A 27,285-nucleotide genomic window follows, 5' to 3' on the forward strand; every position below is an offset into this window, starting at 1 on the left:
TCAATGAGATGTGGGGAAGGAGCGTCATCTTCACCTGACAGTTGGTCATGAACATGGGCCCAGAAAACCCTCCACTCCCACAGACACTTCTCCTGAAACCCTCTTCTGCCTCAGCTGCACAGACACCCACACTCCTGTTTCACCTGCTCCTGCTGTGGCACCTGCTTCAGTCTTCCCCGTGGCCTCCCTTCTCTGCCTTTCTCTTACGGGTTTGGGTTCCCTGTGGTTTTGTCCTAGGGCCTCTTTGCATTATTCACTTCTCCCTATGGAGTGATCATATTCACTTCAATTACAATTTATGTGCCAAGGACTTCCAAATTTCTACTTCTAGACTAGCCCTTTCTAGAAAGTACCAGTCCCACATATCCAAATGCCCCTGGACACCACCACTCAGATCTCCTAGAGACACCTCACATTCAACAGGTACAAAACAGATGTTCTTTCTGTGTTCCACATCTTCGTGAACAGCCCCATCATCTTCCAGTCACTCATCTGAGAAATTCGGGAGTCATCTTAGACCCTCCTTCAACGTCCACTTCTTTACACTAAAGCCTGCTGATTCTATCTCAGACCACTGTCTCCATCTCAGTGGCGCAGCCTCTGTCCAGGCCACTACAATCTCTTGCCCTAGGTTACTGCAATGGGTTCTTTAATTTTTCTGCTCCCAATTTCAGACTCCTCCAATCCACTCTCTGCATGCTGCCAGAAAAACTGTCCTATATCACAGAGCGAGAGAGGAGAGAAAAGGAGAGAGACAGAGATCGACAGAGACAAAGAGAGATCACACAGGAATATTTCAATTGCTGCTTAGTACCTTAAAAAAAAAAAAGTAACTGCTGGCTTCATCATTCACTCATTCATTTATTCGAGGAAGACTGGCCCTGAGCTAACATCTGTCGCCAATCTTCCACAGTTTTTTTTCTTTTTTCTCCCCAAAAGCCCCCACTACATAGTTGTATATCCTAGTTATAGGTCCTTCTAGTTCTTCTATGTGGGACGCTGCCTCAGCACGGCTGGATGAGCAGTGAGTAGGTCAGCACCCAGGAAGCAAACCCTGTGTCGCCGAAGCGGAAAGCACAGACTCAACCACTGTGCCACCAGGCCCAGCCCCATCATTTATTAAGGAAGACTTATTTAAAATAAAGCACTCAAGAATGACCACCCCCTTAGCCCTTTTTAAAAAATAGAAAATCGGCCATCTCTATTTTCAAGATTTCATGGGTTCTTGAACACACATACATATTTTAATCTTTCCCATTTTCTCCCCATTGTCAAGAGCAGGGGTAGAAAACTGCATAAGATACACTTTGCTGGTATTACTCTTCTTAAATAGAATGCCTTTAAGCAGAGCCTACACTTTGCTGTGTTGTCCAATACAGTAGCCACTAGCCATATACAGCTATTTGAATTCTAATTAAAAGTAAATTAAATTGACTATTCAGTTCCCCAGTCCCACTAGCCACATTTCAAGTGTTTAACAGCCATGGCTAGTGGCTACCATATTGGACAGCAGAAAACATTTCCATCACCACAGAGAGTTCTACTGTGCTGCTCTAGAGCTGACAGGTACCTGTCCTACTCCCAGTCACCTCACACATCCACAACCCCCACCTGGCTGCAGGAGGCATTTGAGTTTGTTCCAACACTGGTCTAGACTACATAGAGTCCAGTCCAAATGCCTTACTAGGATGCATAAATCCTCCCATGAGCTAGCCCCTACCCCTCCCAACCTGTTCTCTCCACCCATCTGCCTGGGGAGCACTGTCGGGAAATCTCCCAGCCCACTGAACTTTGGTTCATCTTCCTTCGTCTAGCATGTTCTTCCCTGCTCTCCTACTCCACCCCCATCATACGTGCTTTCAAAACAAAGCTGGAAGAAACTTTATTTCCTCTACTGACCCCGCTCACCCAGTACCGATGATCACTCCCCTTCTTGGGCCAACTGGGTCCTACACACATTTCACAATACTGCCACTATTTATGTGTCTTTCAGCCTTCACTAGGCCATGAGCCTCTTGGCACTCATCTGTTGAATATTGTTGAACAACAGGATGACACACTGAGTATCTTAGTCTGCTCGGGCTGCCATAACAATAATACCACAGACTGGGTGGTTTAAACAACAAAAATTTATTTTATCACAGTTCTGGAGGCTGGATGTCTGAGATCAAGGTATCAGCAGGTTTGGTTTCTCCTAAGGCCTCTCTGCTTGGCTCTCCTTCTTACTGTGTCCTCACATGGCCTTTTCTCTGTGTGCATCCACTCCTGGTGTCCCTTCCTCTTCTCACAGGACACCAGTCCTGCTGGATTAGGGCCCACCCTTAGGACCTCATTTAACCTTAATCACCTCCTTAAAAGACCTATCTCCAAATACAGTCACACTGGGGGTTAGGGCTTCAACATATAAATTTGGGAGGTGGACACAATTCAATCCATAACACCAAGATTATCTAATAATTAGGCTAGAATCTCTCATTTCTTTAAACTTTATCTCAAAACAATCCTAATTTTAGTGTTTCCTGGTTGTATCCTGAAAAGGCTAATCCTTAACCTCCTTCATCTTCAGAGATAAGCTAAGGAAACAAAGCCCAGGAGTTATGTAGGAACTTACTATGACATGTTCTTTTGAGTTACTTACATACTTTCAACAAGGATGAGTGTGTCCTTTTAAGTTTCAGGTACTCAATTTAAAGATTCTTTACCAAAGACCCTGAAGAAAAAGTTGTTCTGAAATCTGAAAGGGAATAAAAGTTCTTTCTCTGGTATTTCCAAAATAGTACTTTTAACCCTGGAATAGTCCATGTAGACTGAAGGAACAGGATTTCTATTCCTTCCTTCAAGCTGAACAACACAAAGCCAGTCTGAAAGGAAACCTTTGCATGATTATTGTCCCCAGCGATTATCTGAGGTGCCGCCTCAAGAATCCAGGAAATCTTAAAACAGAGGACACTCATTTCCTGTGTGAAACAGGGATGGGTGCATCACTTCAAGCGATTCTTTATCAATAAACAACAGACGTAACAATTTTTAGGTGTTATGTCTTTCACTAACTATACAGGTTTTCTTTGCCGAGTAGTATGTAACTTCCTAGTCTTTTTAATACACAAATAGAATACCAGAAATGGTAGATAATTTAAGCGTATAAAGATTGATCGACAAGGATTACATTAGTCTTACTCAGAAGCAAGCTCATTACAAAGAAAATGCTACAGCAAGAATTAGTTTTAAAAGACTAACTGGCAAAGCAGAATAAAGTAAGTTTTCCCATTAACTTAACCCTATATCACATAAAGTGACCAAATACTTTGTATGAATTCATTTTTATACTAAATAAAGGTTGTATGTCACATAAAGGAAAAGAACACATTAAAAGATAATATAAAAAATGTTTTTTCAAAAATTACAACTCTTTAGTACTTTTCAACAAAAAAGATAGAACATTCATCCTAGACCCTGATGATGAGAAAGGCCACAGCAACAACACATCAGTGAACACTCACTGAAGGTACACCACATGAGGTGTGCGTGCCGGGCATGGGCTGTGGGGGTGACTCCACTTCCCCAGGCTCATATTTCCATGAGGACACTTCATCAGACAGAGACTCTACACTCTAGCAGACCAGTACCCCCAGCCCTGAGTCTCTTTTCAAACTTCTAAGTCCTGGATATATATTTACCCCACTTTGTGAGACTGAAGGTCAAAGTAGAGATGGGAACTAAACGACCAGTAGAGGCTGCCTCAGAGGGCATGACTCTGACCCACACACCCCACACACCTCGCCTGAGGGCCTGCCCCTGGAGAGGAGGGCCAGGTGGCTCTCCCTCAAGAAGGGTGCCCTTGAGACAAAACACTGCTTCCACCCTGCCAACAAGTGCCTTGTGTGAGAAATCAAGGTGGTTTATAGCAGCCAGCTGGGCAGCCAAGGAAGGGGCCCATGGCCAGCACTGAGCAGGATGGCAATGCCACTCTCTTTAGGGTCCTTATGACTACTGAGAAGGGGAGACCAACACGAGACAGGATTCTCTGAAAGTACCTCCTTATAAGTGCTCCTAAAGAACAGTAGATGGTGCTGTAAGTGACATGAGGGAGACCCAGCCAAGCTGCGGTGAGGGGGCGGGGGTTGGTGGTCACTTTTTCAGTACCACTTCAATAGAAATAGCTTTACAATTAGCAGTCAGGAGTCAAGTTAGGCCTCAAATGCCTAATAAACTAACAAGGAAAGTGATATAGCATTAGGATAGCAAATTTGTGATGTTCATGGTACCTGTTACTCCATGAAGCATTAAATAAACATTCAATGGACACAGCAGTGAATGCATTCTTCAAAGTCATCCCGAGGGCCGGCCCCGTGGCTTAGCGGTTAAGTGCGTGCGCTCTGCTGCTGGCGGCCCGGGTTCGGATCCCGGGCGTGCACCGACGCACCACTTCTCCTGCCATGCTGAGGTCGCGTCCCACATGCAGCGACTGGAAGGATGTGCAGCTATGACATGCAACTATCTACTGGCGCTTTGGGGAAAAAAATAAATAAATAAAAATTATAAGAAAAAAAAAAAAAACAAAGTCATCCCGAAACAGTGAAATGATCCAGCTGACTAGCTAGCATCACCATCCTCGCTCATCACCTCACTCTATGTCTCCAGCCTTGTCCTATTCAACCAATCTCATTATGGGGACAGAGACCCTGTCAGGTGATGGCTTTCCTCCACAGAATAAACGCCAATTCTGGGGAGGCATGTAGGGCCCTATGGGATCTCCCCCACTCCCCGCTTTGTCCCCTCTGCTCCACACATACGGACCTCTATGGGGCTCCTTGTATAGAACAGGTCCTCATCTGCCTTGGGGCCTCTCCACCTGCAGAGCCCTCTATACAGACAAATCTCCCAGAAATCTATAGTTTCTCATCTTGACTCAACTGCCCCTCCTCAGAGAGGACTTTCTTGTCCATCCTAGTGAAAACTGCAGCCTCCTCATCCCAAATATACAAATGCATGCTCCCTATCCCTCTTCCTTATTTTTCTCAACTGTGATATGTATATCACAATCTAATATTGCATATATTTTTATTGATATTATGATCTTCTTATCCCACTAGAATGCATGTCTGTGAGAGTAGAAATTTCTATTTTGCGTACTGCTATAATTCCTCAACACATATTTGAAAGCGATGATGAATAAATGTCCATCTCCAGCTTGAACCTTTCCCCTGATGTCCAGACTTGCATATCATATTGCAGACTCAACGTCCCCACATGGCTCCCTCACACACGTCGCACAGTTAACGTGTTTAGATGAGTTCTTCCCTGAATAAACGAACTACTACATTTTCCCTCAAATCCAGTCATTTCCTTCCCCCTCCTCTCACCAATGTATATGCAGCATCTCAAACCTAAAACCTAGTATTCAATTCTTGATTCCCCGCTGACTTCCTCCCAAAGCATCCAGGCCATCAGCAAATCCCCTCAGTTCCACCTTCAGAATGAACCTCAGATCCCATCACTTCTCACCTCCCACCACAGCCACTGCCCTAGATCCAAGCTACCATTTCTCACCCAGCAGCCCCTGCCTCCTCAATTGTCTCTCTCTGGATTCACTCTTGCCTCCCTCCAATCCATTCTTGACACAACAACTAGTGAGTCTTTAAGGACATAAATGGTCAAAGCAGCAAAACTCCAGTGGCTCCTCATCACACTTAGAATGAAACCAAAGATCCACCAGGCTCGGCCCAGCCTCAGGCTGCCTTCCTGGCCTGTCTCCTACAACACACCCACCCTCTCTCATCACATGACTCACCAGGCTCATTCTTCCTGTGGCCATGGCCCAACTAAACCATCTGCCTGGGATGCTCTCTCCCCAGTCACACGGACGGCTCCTCTTGTCACTCAATTCGCCTGCTCAGAGGTATTTTCTGACCACCAGTCTAAAGTCACCCCTCCTAGTCCCAACTTCCCTCCCTCTACCAGTTGTTAAAAGAAGGCACATGGATAGAGCAAACGGTGCCTTTCTTTACAGCAGAGTCTGGAAATGTACATAACAGGTCAGTGGACACAGACAACACACCAGCCGGCTCTGGTACCTGGGACACAGAGGAGAGCAAGGCAGGCTTGGCCCCTGCTCTCATGAAGTGTCACAATGGAGGACTAAACCAGAGTCCGCCACAGGCACAGGCAAGGGTCCTGAGAAGAGCGAATAATTCAATTCAATACGTGTTGAGCAACAACTATGTGCCAGATACAACCTCAAAGAATAGACCATCGATAAGGGAGACAGATACTTTAACCAACACCACCAGATAAACCAGCCCTACCAACATGGGTCTAAACCAGCGACCCCATAAGGCAGTTCAGGGTCTCTGAGAAGCAGATGCTATAACAAGATTAGACATGCAAGAGACTTATGTGGGAAAACCCCTGTGAGGGAAAATGAGGAGGGAGCCAGAGGAGGCTGGAGAGCTGTCAGATGTGATGCAGGTGGATCCTTGAGGAAGTGAGAGGAAAAAAGGGCGGGTTGGGCAGAAAAAGCCTTAGACTCCACGCAGCTCTAAGAAAGTTTCAGGCCAATGTGGAGTCCTTGAGTCCCCATCAGGAGTCACAGCCTCCCAGGAATGAGCCTGCTTCTGTATTCCTACAATGGGAAGTGTGGCCTCAGCGTGAAGGCAGTGTGGACCCCAAGCCCAGCAGGTGAGGCCATAGGTGGATCATGGCCACCGCAGGGCCTGGAACAACCTGCTAGATTAGACTCGAGTCTGCAAGCTTTACACCAGGGGGGGTCTCTCCAGCTCAAGCTGGGACTCCAGAGCACACTCAGCCTCACTTTTTTCTTCCTGGTAGTTTAGAGCAACAAAGACCACATGCTGGTTCAATGGCTCCCTGAGGCACAGGTCTGTCCTGCTGATGGCTCCACTGAATTTGAAAAACTGTTATCAAAAAGCTAAGTATTCAACCAATTACAGAGGATTCTTGATTTAAAACTGAAAACACTATGTGTAGTTTTCACTCTTTTATTAATTCAACAAACATTCACTAAAATGTACTAATTGTTGAGGACATAAAGATGAACAGATCAAAACTTCCTCTTGAAGTGCTCCCTGCGAAGTGGCAAAGAAAAGACAAGCAAATAAATACAATATTGTGATAAACCCTACTAGAGTGATACAATGAGTGCTAAAGGGACACAGAACAGCAAGCATCTGATGGGGGGGGGTGGTTCCTAGAGGAAGGCAGAGCTTCAAACAGAAAGCAAAGCTTAAACAAGTCTTTTTTTTTTTTTTTAATTTATTTTTTCCCCCAAAGCCCCAGTAGGTAGTTGTATGTCATAGCTGCACAGCCTTCTAGTTGCTGTATGTGGCACGCGGCCTCAGCATGGCCGGAGAAGCGGTGCCTCGGTGCGCGCTCGGGATCCGAACCCAGGCCGCCAGCAGCGGAGTGCGTGTACTTAACCGCTAAGCCACGGGGCTGGCCCTAAACAAGTCTTAAAGGCAGGAATTCAACAGGTACAGAATAGTTGGCAATGGACAGTATATGCAACGTTTTAGGATATTAAAGTTGAAATCATAGTATTAATATTCTTTTAAAAACTTATAAATAAAAATTCTGTAAAGAGACAACTGCACTAGGATGATACACTATGAAAAGAAAGAACTCTAAAGGGAATATTCCTGAATCATGAATAACGGATTTTGCTAAAGTGGCACACAACCAACAGTATAATTTTTAAATTATAACGATATATTTTAAAGTTATAATTATAACATTTTAAATTATAATATTATAAATTGAAACATCTGATTGTCCTTACATATATAAAGAAATCCTTATTATACCAGGCATTAGCTAAAAAATATATTATAAAAAGTATAAATAAATACACGATGACATCTAGATATTTCCTTAAAAGTTCTGTTAGAGTCTCATGGACTAGCAGTTCTCAAAGGTTTTAGACTCAGGACTCCCTTACACTCTTAAAAATTACTGAGGACCCCGAAGAGCTTTTGTTTGTGTGGGTTATACCTATCAATGTTTACCATATTAGAAATTAAAACTGTGAAACTTTAAAAATATTTAATTCACTTAAATTTTTTTATAATAAACCTATCATGTTAACATAAATAATATTTTTTATAAAAAAATAATAGATTTACGAAGCCAAAAACATTTAGTGAGTACAGGAATTGTTTTACTTTTACAAGTTTCTTTAATATCTGGCTTCACAGAAGACAAGTGGATTCTCACATCTGCTTCAGCATTCCATCTGCTGCAATATGTGGCTTTGGTTGAGTCTATGAAACAAATTTAGTCTCTCACAGACATGTGTTGGAAAAGGGAGGAGTATTTCAGTAGTCTTTTCAGATTATTGTGGACATTCTTCTTTGATACCACATCAAAACTAGGCAAGTGTTAGTTACTTAAAGAATAATTGCTATGTAGAATCTAAAACGATAACAATGAATTTTTCGTACTATTACATTACAATCCACTGGTCTATCTTTTGAATGGATCTTTTACCCATGCACGGATTCGTAATATGATGCATTGATCATTTAGAAAATACTGATTCATAGACTTATGCAGATCTACCAAATGTTGACACATTTCATTATATAACACCAAAAACCCACATTCATTAATATTGCCACTGATCTCATCAAAAAAAGTCTTTAAGTACTGGGAAGCTGTCAAGCTCATGGTAGCAGATAAGTTTTTTTAAATTTAAATTTTTCTTTGAAAGCACAAATATTATCACTGGCCATAAATTCTGACAGTTCTCTTTTATTTATTTTCCAGAAAATGTCTATCAAATACCCAAGTCTGAATAATTATAGCTTGTCTGTCACCCATTTTTTCAAGTAAAAATGGCATTCCACAACAAAAGCGGCTAGCTCATTTTGCAACTCAAACTGCACAACTGCTGCTCCTCAAAACAGGCCCTTACCTCTTTGTGCAGCAGAAGTGCTTTATGTGCACTTCCCATTTCCTCAAGTAGACTATTAAAAAAACGAGTACTGAAGAGTCGAGATTTCAGAAAATTAATTTTGACTTCTTCATCAAGGAAGGATATGTTTAAGTGAAAGTGGCACTTTGTTTTTACTGCAAGTGAGGAAGTGGTGGAGAACGCAAGGATTGTTAGTTTGACTCGGGGCCCTTGCCTCGATTTGCACTAAAGCACCAGCAGTCTTACCCAGCACTGCTTTTGCACCATCAGTGCAAACACCAGGGAAAATAGAAACGACAGCTTAGTATTATCATAAAAACAGTCTTCCCTCATAGGCCCCCAGAAAGAGTCTCGGAGACCCCCAGAGTCTGTGAACCACGGTTTGGGAATGACTGCAAGATTACTTCTGGAAGGAAACCCAGGAAATGGATACCAGAGCCCACCTCTGGGGAGAGGTGGGGGGTTAGGAGTGAGGCTCACTTTACCCCACATTTCCTTCGAACTGTTTCATTTCTCTGCCATGTGTATCTGCATTATCTTTTAATACAACATTATGCAAAGCCTTATGATCAACGAAGAAACAGGGCTAAACCTAACCTTTGTCAGCTGAAACATTAGCTAGCACCCAGTGGGCACTCAATAATTACTGAATGAATATATACAATAACAATGCAAAAAACAAAAAGTAGCAAGAACTCCAAAAGATGGGGCAAGTGTGATGAGAACACCAAGAAAGTAGCCACATCAGAGATGATCAGGAAAGGATCAAAACAAGAAGGCATTTGGGCTGGGCTTTGACAGGTAAATAGAATTTGGACATGAGAACTTTAATATACCACAAAATCTTTAGGAAGCACAACAAATGTCTACTGATGTGAAGGCAATGTCAGACTGTCATTTTGAAAACTAAGAATTATACCACAAATTTTAGAAATTAAAGACTTTTAAAGAGGAAAAAAGCTTTGTGAAGAAGTCCCTTCCTCTACACCCACAAACAGAGCTTTTCCCCTATTCCATCCAGGCTGAGGCCCCTGCTTTATCAGAATGCACAAAAACAAGAAACAGACTACAGTTAAAGCTACAGAATAGACCTATTATCCAGAATAAAGAAACAGGAGTGGGACAAATGTAGCCTATTGTGTAGGAATTTCCTCTCTAAGCCACTGCAGGTCACTAAGACGAAGGACAAACCTTACACCATCATCCACATTTTAAAGCGGTTCAGCAGAATAGCCCCAAGATACTGTTCAGTACCAAAATCAGTTGTGAGGCCTATCAAAGGTAATTTGATACAATACTAGACAAAGCACACGTGTTTGGGAATTAATTCTTTTATTAAAAATCAAGGTTATACCTCTAATAACCTCATTTTCAACCATGGACATTCTGATACACTTTGAGGAGCCATAGGTGTGAATTCTTCTAAGTGTGTTCTTGGTGGGGGGAGTCTAAGAAAAGCGTGCTCCTCATCTTAATTTGAAGGGAGATCCTAAATCAAAGAGGACAAAACAGCCAGGAAATTTAGAGAGCAAGATCACAGCTGTGCCTTATTTCCCTTTTGGGACTCCATAACAGAAAGTAATAAGCAAACCTGCTCTCTGGGAAGAAATCAGTGCATTCTAAGACCAGAACTTTCCCTGAGGGCCAATCCCAATTACAATGGGAGAATCCAGCGAGGATGTTGAAGAACACCACCACATGTGAGTTATGAATAAAGGCCAGGCATACTTTCAACTAATCACTGCTTGTGTATAGGCTGAGGGGAAGTCATGCAGGATTTTCCAGATTATCCAGGTATCTATCACTCACTAACAGTCTCCACAAAGACAGCATTTTGTCTGTTATTTCTTCTTCCCTCCAACCTGCCCAGCAGTGTTGACTCTAAGTTGTAAGCAATTTCTCATTTGGACAAATGTGAGTGCTGTGAAGTCATCCTATTTTGACATTACTTTATTCTGAATTATAATTTTATCTCCCCCGCAAATGTAGGGGGAGAAAGCACAGGACAAAGAGGGTTCCACTTTCTATTTCTACTTCATCAAAATACCAAAATAATAATGACAGTGAAACTAACTTCAGTTGCTTTAGAACTATGCTTCATTAATAATACCTTCCTTTAATTATATAAATAAAATACCTTACCAGTTTCAACACACTTTCACATATACCCTCTGACTGAATCTTCACAAGAACTGTGGACGTTAGTAAGGCTGGTGTTCATCTTCTTTTACAGCTGACCAAACCCAACTTCAGAGATGTTATAATTCAGTGGGGATTCATGGACAGTGGAGATTCATGGACACTTACCAGATGCTAGACACTGTGTGAAGATGTCAAAACTCTACCTAAGACACAGTCCCTATCAAAAAGCATCTCCAAGTCCAATGGGGAGGCCTCGTGTCAACAACAATCACAACACAAACTGAAGAAGCCGGCATCAAAGGTGTGCAAGCACCCTGGGAGGAGGGCCAAGCATGACTGTGCCTGAGTAATCACTGACCTATTTGGGCCAAAAGAATGGTGTCAGGCCAGTCTAGGAGCTGGGACAGAAGCCAGGGCTCCTGCCTCCTTGGCTGCCGCTGCACTCTGCTGTCCCTTCCCTTTAACATTTTGTTCATCCCCTTCCTCAACTTAAGCTACATTTCCAGGTTCCTCTCCACTTCCATGTAATTTTATATTTTATCTATATATCCCCTACATATGTCTAAAATGACAACAGCATAAATGGATTCAATGCATAAAAAGCATTTCTTTCACTGAAGTACTTGTCTTCATGCACGTTGTCGTATAAATTACGAAGTTCTTGGAGGAAAGGATCTAATCTTATCTAACAGTCAACTAGAAAGCACTCAAACACAAACACAAAACAAGGAATTGAGAGAATACAAAATCCACTGGAGCAGAAATTAGGTGCAATCTGCAAAAACATATTTCAAATGTGTAAAATCTAAACTGCATCTACATGATTTTCCCTGGATGAAGCACTATAACAAATTCAGGACAGTAGTTCCTGTCAGAACCACTCCTAACTTGAGTTTTTCAATCTTCCCAAGAGCATCTAGTCACCAAGAATTCTCAAATCCACCCATTTCTTATTGTACTTCCACTAAAAAACTGTGCTACATATCACAGAACTTTTAAAAATTCGAATGTTGAATTCAAAACACTTGTAAGTAGATGTTGTCATATCTGTAGAACAAAGATAACAACAGCACCTACCTCCCTAACCTTGGTGAGAATTAAATGAATTAGTACAAGCCAGTACATATTTATTAGTTGGTTGTTTCAAGAATTCACTACCCCAACCTGAGCCAAACATATCAACCTGAAACATAAAATAAGAACAATAAGACTATGAAAAAATAGATTTTAAAAGATGAAAATGCATTTAAGTACACACGCCTCGGGGAGAGAGAACATCTAGACGGGGAAAGCCACCCACCACCTCTAAAGCTGAATTACTCCAGTCTATTTTTAACAAACATACATTTATGGAACATATTTTTTTAATTTTTAAAAATTCCGTAAAAGCGGCTAACAATTTTCCTTCTAAGTGTTAAGTGCTTTGCATATGTTAAGGTATTTTAGCCTTATCACAAACCGGAGAGGCAGCTGCTGTTATAACCCCGTTTTACAGGGGAGGAAACTGAGGCACACAGGGCTAAGGCTGGGCTCACAGGTGCACACCACATAGCACTCTTGTGAAGACTTGCAGCCTTGGGCTCGGACATTCACTGCTTACTGCTTGAACAAAAATAGTCATTCCTATCAAGATTTACGCGCCTCAGGCCAAACCATCCAGTCAAAGGGCAAAGCGCAGGGTCCCACCGGGCGCCCAAAGGCCAAAGGGTCAGGGATCCCATTACGAGACGCCAGGCAGGGGCCTGTGGGTCCCAGGTGCGAGGAGCATGACGGGGGTCTCAGATGTAAAGGGTCCCGGCTGAGGAGGTGGGAGAGGGGTCTCCAGATCGCCAAGTGAGGGCGGAGGCCCGGGTCCGGGGGCGAGGGCCGCGCGGGGGTCCGGGTCCGGCGCGAGGGCCGCGCGGGGGTTCGGGGTCAGGGCCGCGCGGGGGTCCGGGGCGAGGGCCGCGCGGGGGTCCGGGTCCGGGGTCAGGGCCGCGCGGGGGTCCGGGTCCGGGTTCGGGCCGCTCACCTTCCGACAGCTCCAGCTCCAGCTCGGCCAGGCTCTCCCGCACCTCGGCAGGCAGCGGCACCGCCTCCAGCGGGCACTCGCGGTCGGCCATGGCCCGCTGTGGCCGCGCCCCGCGGACAGCCAGGCCGGCTCGCGCCCGGGTGTGGCCGTTGCCGGGGCACGAATCGGGGTCCGGCCGGGCGGCGGCTACCTCGCTCCCCTCAGCCGGGCAACCCGCATCTGCCCGGCGGGAGCGCAGGCGGCAGGGAAGGGGCGCGGCCCGAGCGGCTCCGCACCGGCGCGGGTACGAGCACGAGCGCGGGCAAGAGCGCCGGGCCGGCCCTAGACGGAGCGCGCGTGCGCAGCAGGACGGGCGGGAGGGGAACGCGCTTGCGCGGCGGGTTGCAGGCTGGGCTGGGAGCCCACGGCCCGCCCAGCAACACCAAACGCTCGCTCCCATTGGCCCTGAGGACGCGGCGAGGTCGCTCCGGGCTCCCATTGGGAGAGGCGGGAGAGCGTCACTCCCGGGAGGCTCTGCGCCGGGGGCCCGGATCGCCGCGTGGTCTGAACGCCCGATGGGCTACTTCAGCTGTTAGGGTCTTGGGCCTCAGGCGGAGACGCCTGCCGGCGTTGGGGCCTCGGGCCTGCGGCGGGGCCGCCAAGCTGAGCTTTCGGCCTGGGCGACGTGTGCCGCGGCGGCGAGCACAGCCACTCGGCCGGCCACCCGGCAGACCCTGCGCGGCAGCTGTCGGCACTGGTCTCGGTGTCGCACGCTGACCCCGAGGCACTGCCGAGGGTTCTGACGTGGACGCTGAGGCATCCCCCCCCGCGGGTGTGCTGGACACGCTCGGCTCTGCGGGTCTGGTGACTCTTGTCCACACACTTTCCTTCCCAACAGGGGCCCGCTTCACTCTTGAGGCTTTTCGCTGGTTCTCAGCAGCCTTGCCGGGACCCCCTCGGCACACTTTTAACGCCCTGGCTTTGCGTTCCTGCTGGGCTGTTAAGATACCTACACGAACTGTGGTGTGGGCCAGGCTGTTTTTTAGGCCTGTATGTGTGTTAACTTACTTGCTTTTCAAAACAGCCTTAGAAGGTATAGTATTGACCAGGAAGGAAGGAACTCCAGCAGCCGTGTCAGACCATGAGGTGACCTTGGACAATGAGAGGACAGGCATAGGGGAACAACAAGACGTTTGGAGCCTGGGGGCGTGGTGGTGCTGAACTGAGACCCGCAGGAATCTCGAAGGAGCTTTTCCCCAAGTACCTACGGGGAAGTGTATCTGCGTGGTACAGGAGTGGACTGTAGTGGACGTGAAGACGCACGTCCATCCACAGAGAGCCAGCCTTCCTAAGGTCATATCCTTCCTGGGGCAGTCCACATCTGGTGACTGAATGAGGCGGGAGTATGAAGATCTGGCCATTTGGGCCTGACAGTACACCCCTGATGAGCAGTACTTGCTCCAGAGCGCACCTGACTGGCCAAAGCTTTGCTGGGGCTGCGTGCACGTCTCCTTCTCTGCCGAATCCTGCTTCCTTTCACAGTTGCTGATACCAGATAAACATCTTGTACCCCAAACTCCATTGCAGCCTCTGCTTGTGGAGAAACCATCCTGCAACACTTGGTACCAGGAGTAGTCTGAGAAAGAGGTGATAAGATGGGGTTTGAAGCTGAATCACTCACCACTGTGGTGGGTGGAGCACTCACAGCCTCTGGCACAAAGTGGTGATCTAATTGTTAAATCTGCACCTGCGTTGAAGTAGGAGGGTGAACCAGTGAAGTGAAATGGAATACACTAGTGGGTGATACATTAGACCTTTTACATATAATAGCTATAAGGAAGAATAATGGAAATTTATATACCCTGTGCTTCCTGAAGTCCCGGTAGATGATTATATTCCACATAGAGGCACAAATAACAAACGTCCAAAGAGGGTGATGAAAGAGGCACTGATGGAGCAGAAATGTTCAGTGATGGCTCACCTCTGTAGGCAAGAGCTGACAGTAGGAAGGCTGCACCAGAACTTGGCTGGGTGCAAAGGACATTATAGGACCCTAAAACAAGAGGCAGCACTTAACCAACAGAAGTCAGAGTATAGCAATTATAATGGCCAGCAAGATCTGAATGGTAGCCAAGGGAGACTGACCTATAGAGTCACAGAAATGGTTAATAAAACATGGCATCCCTGGAAGCAAAATAAATGGGCAGCTGAGGATACTACCAGCAGAAAAACGTCAAGGATGGATGACTAGGAAAATCAAGATCGTTGCCCCCCAAAAAATTCACCAGTTTCTGGACTTGAGCCACTTTTCAGACATGAAACACATTTACTGAAGAGGTGGCCAGTACTGAGAAGGACCCTGCAATATACCACAGATACACACAGAATTGAATCCGTGGGGCCGGCCCCGTGGCTTAGCGGTTAAGTGCGCGCGCTCCGCTACTAGCAGTCCGGATTCGGATCCCGGCCGCACACCAAAGCACCGCTTGTCCGGCCATGCTGTGGCGGCGTCCCACGTACAGCAACTGGGGGAGGTGCAACTATGACATACAACTGTCTACTGGGGCTTTGGGGAGAAAAAGGTAAAAAAAAAAAAAAAAGGAGAAAGATTGGCAATAGATGTTAGCTCAGGGCCAGTCTTCCTCAGCAAAAAGAGGATGATTGGCATGGATGTTAGCTCAGGGCTGATCTTCCTCACAAAAAAAGAGAATTGAATCCTTAAGTCCTTTTCCAAAGGGTCCAATAGCCATTTCCTTTGATAACTACACCCTGGGGAAAAGTTTCCAAACATTTTGAAAACTGATGCACACAGGGTCTGAATTGACTGATACCTAGATAGCTGGATCATAATCATCGCACCTTTGTTAGAGTGGCTGCATATGGTGGCCAGGTAATGAGTCTTGCTCAGGGTCCAGCTTACAGTAAGTCCATTGGGTTTTGGGTTAGAGCTATCACAATAGGAAAGGCCAAGCGGAAACCTCTGAAACTGCCCCATCCCTATCAAGATCATAAAACAATATCACATCCAGAAGTGGGAATGGCAGCGATTGGCATCCCTTTTAAGGATCTAAAGAATGCAGAGTGGTGGTACTCAAAATCTGTAATTCACCAGCATGACTCCTGTGGAAATCAGAAGGATCCTGGAAGATGACAGTACATTACAATAAAAAACCAAGTAGTAGCCCTGATAACATCCTCTGTACCAGATGTGCTAGGTGGCTATTGATTTGGTGAGTGGGTTCTTTTCTGTCCCTATAAGAAAAGAGGATCGGAAACATTTCACATTCACATAGAATGAAGATATAGTTTTGCATGGTGGTTATGTTACCTCTGTTGCCTTCTGTCGTAGTCCAAAGAGATCAGGACCACCTGGACATCCTGGAGAATATTATGTTGTTTCATTACATCAATAACATGTTGATTAGCCAGAAGAGCAAGAGGCGGAGAAGATGTTGGAGACCTTGATAAGACACAGGTGCTCCAGAGAGTGGGCAATAAACTCTATGAAGATTCGGAGACCTACATCCATAACATTTTTAGGGGTCCAGTGGTCAGCGATGCCCTAGGGCATCCCTTCCAAAAGTAAAAGATAATTATTGCATCTTGCACCTTCAACCATTAGAAAGGATGATATTGTTGGGCCTCTTCAGGTTCTGAAAGCAGCATATTCCACACCTAGGAATACAGCTCTGGCCCAAATATTGGATGATTTGGAGAACTGCCAGCTTTGAGAAGAGTCCAGAACAGGAATAGTTTCTGTAATAAGTCAAGGCTGTGATGCAAATAGCTCTGCTGCCTGGGCCATACAATCTAATAGGTGGTATCGGTGGTTATCGGTGGTGGGGAATAATGCAATGTGGAGTTTCTGGCACATCCCAGTAGATGATTCAGAATGCAGGACTCTTAGGTTCTGCCATGCCATTTGGAGCAAAAAATTATATGCCTTTGGGGGGAAAAATATCCTGGTGTGCTACTGTGCTCTGATAGAGATGGAACACCTGACCTTGGCACACCAAGTGACCATGCAGCTGAAACTGCCCATTATGAGGTTGGTTCTGTCAAACTCACCAAGTCATAAGGTCAGTTGGGCCCACCTACAAGCCATCGTAAGATGGAAGTAGTACATTCAAGATTGAGTGTGAGAATAGACAGAGGTCACAAGTGAGTACAGAATAGGTTGCCCAGACTCACGTGGCATCCACTGCTGTTTTATCAGAGCCTTTCTGTCATTTCACATATATGACCATATGGGCAGCCTTTATGACCAGTTGACAGAGGAGGAAAAATCTTGAGCTTGGTTCATAGCTGGGTTGGCTTGGTATGTGAGTTCAAAATGAAAATGGACAGTAGCTACATTACAGCCTTACTCAGGGGTGGCCTTGAAAGATAGTAGTAAGGGCATATCCTCCCAACAGGCAGAGCTCCTAGTCATTCACATTTTTTGTGTAAAAACTGACCCAAAGTGAGAATATATATGGACTCATGGGCAGTATTGGATGACCTGGGTGACTGGTTAGGTGCCTGGAAGGAAAACAATTGGAAGTTGAGGACAAGGAAGCCAGTGGAGAAGCATGTGGGTAGATGTATTGGAATAAGCACATACGCACCAAGTGGGATGATCTTTGTATAAATATTAATACCCACCAGAGAGCATCCATGAAAGAAGTATTAAACAACCAAGTAGACAGAATGACTTGGCCAATTGACAATAGGAAGCATCTCTCATTGGCACCCTCAATACTGGCATGATGGGCACAAGGACAAAGTGGCCAAGGTGGTGGAGTTTGAGACTATTCATGGGCCCAACAGTGTGGGCTCTCTGACCAAAGCTGATCTAGCTACTAGCTGCCATTGAATGTCTAACCTGCCAACAAAAGAGAACAATGCTGAGCTCCCAATATGGCTCCTTTCATCAAGAAGCTCAACGAGCCAGGTTTACTATATTGGAACTCTTCCATCCTGGAAGGGCCAGCAGTTCATTTTCACAGGAATAGGTTCATATTCCATATATAGGTTTGCCTTTCCTGCCCACAAGTGTCAGCTAGCAAGGGCTTCAGGAGTGTTTGTTCCACTGGCACAGGATCCCATATGGCATCATATCAAACAGAGGATTCATTTTATAGCAAATGAAATGCAAGAGTGCATTTTACACAGCAGAAAGTGCAGTGACCATGGGATTCACTGCCTCATAGAGCACTGGGACTGCCAGCTAAAGGCACAACTTAAGTGCCAGGTTGGAAGTAGTATTCTGCAAAGATGGAATGTCATTCAAGACATTTATATGGCACTGTTTTCCCAATAGGAAGGATACATGAGTCTGAAACCCAAGGAGTGGAAACAGGAGTGGCCCCACTTACCATCAGTCCTAAGTATCCACTGGGGAACCTTGTGCTTCCTGTCCTCCCAAGTTTAGACTCTGCAGGGTTAGAGGCCCTGGTCCCCAAAAGGGACACTCACCAGGGAACACACCAAATGTTCCATTGGATTGCAGACTATGGATGTCTGGGAACCTTGGGGTTCTTGCATCTAGGAATCAGCAGGCAGAAAGAATCTTGGCAGTGGAGAAGGTAGGGCTGTTATTATGTTCATTACACAATGGGGAAGAATATGTGTGGAACCCAGATGTGGGTGTGTCTTGGTACTCCTTTGCTCAACTATGATTAAGAAACTAGAGAATCCAACTTGCACACAGAGTGGAAGAGTCTCCCTCTTGATTCCCAGACCCCTGGAGTTTGGCTGTAAAGAAGGTAGCATGATAGATGTGCTACTGGTTTAAGGCATACACCAGTTTGAGACATTACCGCAAACTTGTAAGATGTGATTTCCAAGCTAGTGTTGAAAGAGAGCCTTCAGCTGTCCACTCCACTCTTTGGTCAAGGCAATTGCTTCCAGCTGATGTGATACATGGTGTTGGTTCGTAAATTAGCCCCTGTACACGGAGTGCAAGAAGAAAGAGGCAGACAACTCTAGATTGGTAGGTGGCAGGTTGAATAAACAAGGGAACTTACAAGGTTTGTCTTGGGGAACCACAAGACAAGTAGATCTCCACACCCGGCCACCAGAATCTTAAAAGTTTATATAGAGGCCTTGACTGGGTTCAGTCATGTATACCATCCAGATACTCTCAACAACACCTTACTCTCTCAAGGCTGTGTCCTTGGGGCAGCTTCTAAGGCGAGGAAGGCAAGCAGGACACACATTCCAAGGACAGGGGAGGGGGTGAGGATCCTCTGATTGCCTGGGTCCAGCTCACAGTTCAACCGGCGGTCACGCCCTATTGATGACCTCCTTCAACACATGGTAAGACCAGTGAATTCTATGAGTATGAGCTCATTCCTGCACTTTTATTGCTTTAAAATATGCCTGCTGCTAAGAGGCAGTGTTGTAGAGAACTACAGCAATGGATAAGACATTCTATAAGTCCATGAATGGTGGTGTCAGCAGATGCAGTGCCAACAGGGAAGCCAAATTTATACCTGGAATGTGTCTATTCCTGGGAGGACAAATCACTGTCTCCTCTCTAATGGAAGGAACCAGGTCACCATATCAAGGTCTCAGCATTGGCTTCTGCCATTGGAAATTCAGGCACTCAGAAGTGGCAGAAGCCAGGGAAGCCTTGATGAGAGGAAGTCTACATTGCTGAACCAACGTTAAGTCTCCTTTCCTGACACTGTGGTCACTTTTTATGAGTTCATCCAGAAAGCACCATGTTGGCCAAAGAAAGGAGCTGAGTGACGTCCACAGACAAGTCACCTTGTCCACCTGATTACATTTCCACAGTGATGTCCTCTGGTAGGCGGAGGAGGTCTATTTACATACCTGTCCCGTGGACTTCCTTGATACCACCCTTTGCAATCTTTCCTCTGTCAAGTTATTGACCAGATAGACAATTGATTACCCACTGCATATGAATGCTTATAGATCAGTAACTCAGGTCAGTCCTCTTTCCACATGAAATGGTCCACCAGATGCACCACCCTATGTTTTGCCAACTGGAAATCTTCCAAAATCCACCCCTAAGCTGGATTGTACTGTAGCAACTGTTTACTTCTGGCTGATGCCACCATGCTATGCAGATCCATTTGCAGAACAAACCTATGATTTTTTTCTGTTCTGTCAACTGGTCGTAGGGAACTTCGCATGAGACCACAGATGTGGACTGAGGGGGAGATAGTAGAAAATTCAGCACCACAAGTTTGACCACTCACTTGGGTAATTTACTTATTATGCCTTCTGGATCTGTTCAGGCCCAGTTTTGTATATACTTGGTATGGGCTGAATGTGTCCCCCCAAAGTCATATGTTGAAATCCTAACCCCCAATGTGATGGTATTAGAAGATGGGAGCTTTGGGAGGTAACTGAGGTTAGATGAGGTCATGAGGGTGGAGCCCTCATGAATGGGATTAATGCCCTTGTAAGAGTGCTATGCGAGCTTGCTTTCCCTCTCTGTTCTCCCCCATGTGAAGATACAGAAGTCAGCCACCTGCAACCCAGAAGAGGGCCCTCACCAGAACCCCACCATGCTGGCACTCTGCTCTTGGACCTCCAGCCTCCAGAGCTGTGAGAAATAAAATTTTGTTGTTTATAAGCCACCCAGTTAATGGTATTTTGTTATAGTAGCCCAACCTAAGACAATACTATTTCCAGTTTTCAATGGAATGCTGCTGTTTACATCTACTTTTACGATTTATTGTATAGAGTATCTCCTCCCATAGCAGGCCTTGTACTTTTCTAGGCTATTTTGGGATCAAACTCTTGATATGGGTCCAGAAGCAATGGCATCTATCCCAGGTGCAAACATAAAAGGTTTATATCCAGGCTCCCTTATTGCTTTTTTCTCAAAATTCATTAGAAAAGGTGATCAGTTCAGTTTCAGCTGGCAGAGACAGCAGTATACCTTCATTATCTTATCTTAGGGTCTTTAATTGTTTAGACATGGTATCATTTTGATCCATCACATTAAAGACATTGTATTCATTGGTCCTAGTGAACAGAAGTAGTAAGTGCCCTAGATGTCTTAGTAAGATATGTGCTGGACGGTGAGAGATAAATACCATGAAAAATCAGGGGCCTGCCACTTTGGCAAAGCTTCTAGGGGTCAAGCAGTCTACGGAATATCACAGTATCCCTTCTAAAGTGAAAGACAAGTGGCTACACCTTGCACTGCCTACAACTAAGAAAGGCACAAGGTTTGGCTTGTTTGGATTTTGGATACAACCATATTGGGTGTGCTGCTCCAGTCTACTGACTGAGGAAGCCATAGGCTGTTAGTTTCAAGAGAGACATGGACAATAAAAAACTACAGCTTTGATGCAAGCTGTTCTGCTACTCAGGCCTTATGACCTATAAGTTTCAACGATGCTTAAAGTGCCTTTGCAACTAAGGATGCCAAATGGTGCTCCACTATAAAGCCTCACTACAGCAGACCTCTAGGGTCTTGAAGCGAAGCTTTGCCTTCTGCTAACTCATTCTCCATTTGAGAAACCTTTGACTTACTCCTGGGTCTTGGCAGAGACCAAACTCCTGCCCATGGGATACCAAGCAATATGCCACTCAAACTGCCAATTGTGTATTGGGTGCTGGCTGATCATCAAGCTGTCAAGATAAGCAACTGCAGTAGTAACCATAAAGTAGTAGTAACCTATTATCACATGGAACTGCTATTTATGTCCGGTATAATAAAAAATATATATATTTGGCCTTTGCCCTTAGTTCCTGGCTCCTAAAACCCTTGGAGTTTCCTGAGTGACAGGACTCTCCTTCTGTTGCAACGAGCCCCTTTTGATCATACCTGAGTTTTTTGCTAATGAGATGACTCACGGTGCCACTTCTAGATAGCTTCAGGATGGGGGCTGGTTGCCAGAGGGAAGGGGCTGGAGATTGAGTTCAATCACATGGCAAATAATCATGACTACATCATGCAGCCTTGACAAAAACTCCTGAACAAGGTTTGGGGGATCATCCAGGTTGGTGAACACATTGATGTGCTAAGAGGGTAGCAGGCCCAGAGAGGGCACAGAAGCTCTGCGCCCCTGCCCCCATACCTGACCTAGGCATCTCTTCCATTTGCCCATTCTTGAGTTATATTCTTTATAATAAACTAGTAATCGTAAGTATAGCACTTTCTTGAGTTCTGAGTCATTCTAGCAAATTACCAAACCTGAGGGGTTATGAAAACCCCTCAATTTGTAGTTGGCCAAGCAGAGTGTGGGTAGCCTGGGGACCTCACTTACGGCTGGTGTCTAAAGTAGGGGCAGTCTTGTGGGACTGAGTCCTTAACCTATGGGGTCTGTGCTAACTCCAGGTAGCATCAGAATTGAACTGAATTGTAGGACACTCAGTTGGTGTTGGAGAACTGGTCTTGAAAAATGACATGAGATGACTCAAGCAGGTCAAGTAGGCAAAAGTAAATTGCATGAAGAGGTGGCTCAGGTTCACATTAAATTTCTCCTGCTGAGTTGTCCCTATGCCTCTGTCCACCTATTCTGGATATGAATTTGCTTTTCCTCCCCCAAACTCACAAACAAGTAATTTGTGGACTTCCCAAATTACTTACTCATCATCACTGCTTCTGACCTGAAAACTTCTCACAGCAAAAGTGTAGCACTAGGCTTAAGACCATGAATTCCCTAATGTTACCATAAACTCCCATCACCCAGAAGTAGCTTACCTAATGGGTGGTGGAAAGGCCTACCTACTGAAGACTCACTTACGGTGCCATTTCTGAACAGCCAGAATACATCAGCCTGGGAACCCAATGGGGGAAGACAGGAATGGCCCCTCTTATTGTTATGCCAGATAATGCCTGAAGGAATTTTTGCTTCCCATCCTACGACTTTGGGCTCTGCTATCCCAAGGGAGGACTGCTTCCACCAGATATGACAACGGTACCACTGAACGAGCAGTTGAGACTGTCATCTGAACCAGCAAGCAGGGATAGGGGTTACCGTTATTAGCTGGTGCAATGGACCCCAATTACTGGGGGGAAATTGGGTGGCTGGCACACAGTGAAGACAGGAAAATCTCTAATCTGTCTTCACTGGGCACCTCTTGGTACTTACTGCTTTCAGGTTCAACTGTAACAAACAAGAAAAAAGGAAGTCCTCTAAAAAGAAGACTATTAAGGTCTCAAATCTTTCAGGAAGGGAAGTTAGGTCCCAACCAGCCAAGGTACTGGCTGAGGGCCAGAAAACAAGGACTAGGTGATAGAGGGAAGAGGTGATAAATATCAAATAGTGCCTCATGACTACTTATAGAGACCAGGACAGAGCATTTTTCACTTTAATGCATTCACTTCCCCATTTTGTATGACGTGCTGGGGTGCATTCCCTGTGCACAATAGTAAACGGGCCGACTCAGGACTGAAGAAGTCTGTGCATTATCTGGATGGTCTGCACTATTGAGCTATGACACCTCGTGGGCCTTGGACAGAAAATTAGAGCATCTTCTTCCTTATGAAGAACACTTGCCTTACATTGGGTAGGGGCATTAGATGACACTTCAGTCATTACATGTGGGTGCAAGGGTGAGACACAAACACTGAGCAGTCACAGCGGTGGACTGTGCTGGTCACCTGCTGCTGTGCTTCCAGACCAGGTCTCACCTGTCTGCCCTGCACAGGGCAGGCCCCTCATCTAGCTCTCGTGAACAGAAGGCAGCAGGGCAAAGACAGGCATTTCTCTCCCTCTCACTTGCTGCAGGCAGCACCTCTGGCAGCTGACGCATCTCCTCTGTGGGGATGGCTCCTGCCAGAGAGGCCCTGTTCCTGAGTCCCAGTAGTAATTCCACTGACCCTCCAGCCCCAGAGTCACAGCAGCTTCTGGCTGTGGCTGTCTCTAGGTCGCCTCACCACGCTGCCTGTCTTAGCTCCTCCATCATCAGAGTCATCAAATCCTTGTACTAAATTCCCTTGCTTTGAAAACATAGGGTGGTTTCTGTTTCCCCGCTTGGCTCTAATACAGTGTCCTGTATTAGGTTAAGGCATCCTGGGCCAGATTGCAGTCGGTCCTGATGTATTTTTTCATCTTTTATTATGAAAATTTTTAAACCATAAATAACCATATACTCACTAACCAGATTAAATATTTTAAAAAGATTTTGCCATGTTTACTTAATCCATATACATGTGTGTGTTTTTTCCCTAAGAGAACCATTTCAAAGTAAGTTGCATATGTTACGGCTTCTACTCTTAAATAATTCAGCATACAACTCCTGAGAAGTATTCTCTTATATAGACATTATTACACCTAAGAAAATTAACAATTCCCCTCAAAACTACTATCCAGGACAGATTCGAATTTACCCAATTAACCCCAAATATATCTTTATAAGCTGTTTCCTCCCCCAATTTAGAAACTAATTAAGTTTCACACATTGCATTTGGTTATGTCCCCTTAGTTTCTTTTAATCTAAAACAGACCCCTCACTTTTGTTTTCCCACTAACATTGTCTATTTGATGAAACTAAGCCAATCACCTATAGAATATTCCATGTTTGTCTTTTTCCTCATGGTTTCATGTCATTTGTTCCTCCATCTATAAATTGGGAGCATGCCACGGGAGATGCACACGACACTGTGCCAGGCCATCCACAGTGAGCTGTGAGTAAAGTGGAGACTATCAATCTTGGAGCTGTAAAAGTGGAATTTCACCTTAGTTTTAGGACCTGTTGATGAATCTAACCTGAACTGATTATTTCGCTGGGGGTTGCAGAATGGTGGTTCTCTAATTGTATCCATTCCCTCCGTATTAATTAGCTGGCACTTTTCGGTAAAGAATGTTCCCTCGTCAAGGATGAAAGGCAGGGTGAATGCCTCTTTCTCTTTAATTATCATCTCCCCTGGTAATGAGTTGTGTGATGCTCGCTTCCACTGCTGGCTTTAAATGAGCCCTCCCTCCCTTGTCAGCTTAATACTGGTGCACACGGATACTTATTTATCAGTAGTTGATAATCAACTTCAATCATTCTTCTTCTGGATGCTGAAACCAAAGAGACATTTCTTGGGTTCCTGCTGCTGGGGCTAACTAAGATTTCAGCTTCAGCAGCATCAAGCAGAAGGATGCAGAACTCGGTGGAAAAGGTGAGAAGGTTGTAAACCAGTGACCTTAATGTAGCGTTGGCTAATATGCAGAAAATGCAGACACGTACCAGGGTTGTAAGTTGAAAGAAAAATCCATCACTGAAATAAGTAAGCAGCAATTTAGAAAAAGTTGTTTTATATTAAAACCTAAACCAAAGGAATAAATGTCATGTTCAAAGGTCCTAAAAAGACACTGAGATACTCATAAATATACCTGTATAGTAGGTTTTTGGGCAAAGGACACTTGGCAAGATATTACTACATGGTACAAGTGAGTATGCATAAAACGTGAAAAGATCATAGTCGTGAGAGTAGATACACAGTGGAAGCATCTTACAGAAATACAACAAGCAGCCACGTGAGGTCCAGCAAAGGCAAGCGGCCGTCTTTACCAGGCGAAGAGCACTTTGAGTTCCACTGAAAGATTCTGACTTACTCCTGTTTAACATAAATTCTATGTTTTATTTGTTTTGCCAGTAATAAAAGCAAACTCAAACTAAAAAACAACACAAGGGCTGTTCACAAATAAAACAGTACTTTAATTTCATTCTTTTTGTTTTTAAACCAAGTTTCCATCTGTACAATTTCAGAAAATAAACCACAAGAAGCCATTCTCTGCTTACCTCTCTTGGAGGCAGACAGGTGGCTCTGCCAACATGCACAGATGCCTGACACTCTGGAGCACACACGCCACCTCATGAAGGTAAGGAGCTAAAATGTACTGAAATTACATAGAAAAGACTCCATTTGGCTTTGCAGCAATGCAATTAATGGCATTCAGGGGCTGGCATCTCAGGCACATGAGGGGACTGGGCATCGCTCAGAACACCATGCCACACAACAAGCTTTTCTTAGCAACAGGAAAAACAAATCTTTTCCTCAAATAGAATTGTCACAGGTAAGAGCCACGAGGATTTTATTCATTGTTTAATCTTCTGGCGGCAGGATTTCTTTGAAGTGGAATCTAAATATAAATAAAAATGACGTAGCAATTTGTTAGAAGGCTTCACAGGTCTCTTAAGAAGAATTGCACAATTTCAAAACACCACCACTGCATCAATCTTATTTTTGGTAGAAATAAGAATTATAATTAAAATACAGAGTGGTTTAAATTATGACGGTTAGGAAACACTGGACAAATTATATCCTGGCTGAAACATAGTCTTTATGTTTCCTATGAGTGTAAGAGAAAGGACCAAAAGGCCCAGCTAGTCATTCAGTCAAACTGCTCCCGACACCCATTGCCAAGTACAGTGCTGCTCACACAATTCTGGGGTGTCCTCACATACAACCTTTCTTCTAATACTATTAATGACAGTTGATTATTAAGACCAAAACTAACAACAATTACTAAGCTGAATTCCAGAAGTCTTTTTTCTATATTATTTTACATTCCTAGGGTACAGTTATATTATCTTAAAAAATAGTTAGAGAAGGACTTTTATTACCTGGTGGTATCCCCCCTAGCCTTTGCTGGATCATTTCTAAATGGTGAATATATTCCGTCAAGGAATGTTCCGGATCTTCAGAAGCAGTCAGGGATCTTTCTGATCTTGAATTTGGAGATAGGTTGGATCTTCAAACAAACAAACCACCACACACCAAGAAACAAAGAAAATGAGAGTTGAAGTCAACAGACGGTGAACACGGTGAACACCAGACAGGAAGTGGTGCTGGGTCTTGCTGACCAGACAGGCTGTGGAAATGGGTAAACCCAGATGGTTGTTTCCTTCCCATCCTTTCTTTACCACAAAAGAAAAAAGTAAGGCTTCAAAAGAGTGTTGCACAGTGCTTTAAAAACCAACCTCTATGTACCGTCTCAGAGTTAAAGTGAGTAAGAATGATTGTATGTTACCTTATTCACTAAATCTCCATGTATGAATCTATTACCTCCAGTGGATTATGCACCAGAGTCCCTCAAACCCACACTCTGGGCCCTGAGGGAGGTGCCCCTCCCTGACCGTCGCAAATATCCCCCTCACTTCCGGTTTCACCTGCCCCCATCCAGTGCCCCCGTCAGCCGCCCTTCCTCCTGGTCTCCCGCCGGGCCCGGGGCCCACCATCTGTGTCATTCTTTACTTTCTCTGCAGGGTAGGGAACGTGTCTTACCTGTCCTCGTGCCATCCACATAAAAGAGGCCTCGGC

The 27,285-nt window shown here is 44.9% G+C and overlaps 2 protein-coding genes across 22 annotated transcripts in view; both read right to left on the reverse strand.

Annotated features, from left to right (window-relative positions):
• DIP2A (DIP2 acetate--CoA ligase A) overlaps positions 1 to 13,359 on the reverse strand; it is a 125,827-nt gene extending 112,468 nt beyond the window's left edge. For 6 of the 11 annotated variants that reach the window (XM_087417881.1, XM_087417880.1, XM_087417874.1 and 3 more), the window contains exon 1: positions 13,083 to 13,358. In XM_087417881.1, coding sequence (XP_087274007.1) covers positions 13,083 to 13,173 — 91 coding nt within the window. In that variant the 5' untranslated portion in view covers positions 13,174 to 13,358. Of the gene's footprint in view, positions 1 to 4,265; positions 4,508 to 13,082 lie in introns of all 11 variants that reach the window. The other 5 variants (XM_087417879.1, XM_087417876.1, XM_087417882.1 and 2 more) reach the window with 3 other exon arrangements.
• Positions 13,360 to 25,656: 12,297 nt separating this feature from the next.
• PCNT (pericentrin) overlaps positions 25,657 to 27,285 on the reverse strand; it is a 151,041-nt gene continuing 149,412 nt past the window's right edge. For all 11 annotated transcript variants that reach the window (XM_087417893.1, XM_087417888.1, XM_087417884.1 and 8 more), the window contains 2 exons: positions 26,589 to 26,716; positions 25,657 to 26,104 (listed from right to left, as the gene is read on the reverse strand). In XM_087417893.1, the coding sequence (XP_087274019.1) occupies positions 26,061 to 26,104; positions 26,589 to 26,716 (172 nt within the window). In that variant the 3' untranslated portion in view covers positions 25,657 to 26,060. The remainder of the gene's footprint in view (positions 26,105 to 26,588; positions 26,717 to 27,285) is intronic.

Source organism: Ceratotherium simum, chromosome 27, assembly GCF_057802395.1.
Source record: "Ceratotherium simum simum isolate JZ-2026a chromosome 27, ASM5780239v1, whole genome shotgun sequence".
Taxonomy (NCBI): Eukaryota; Metazoa; Chordata; class Mammalia; order Perissodactyla; family Rhinocerotidae; genus Ceratotherium; species Ceratotherium simum.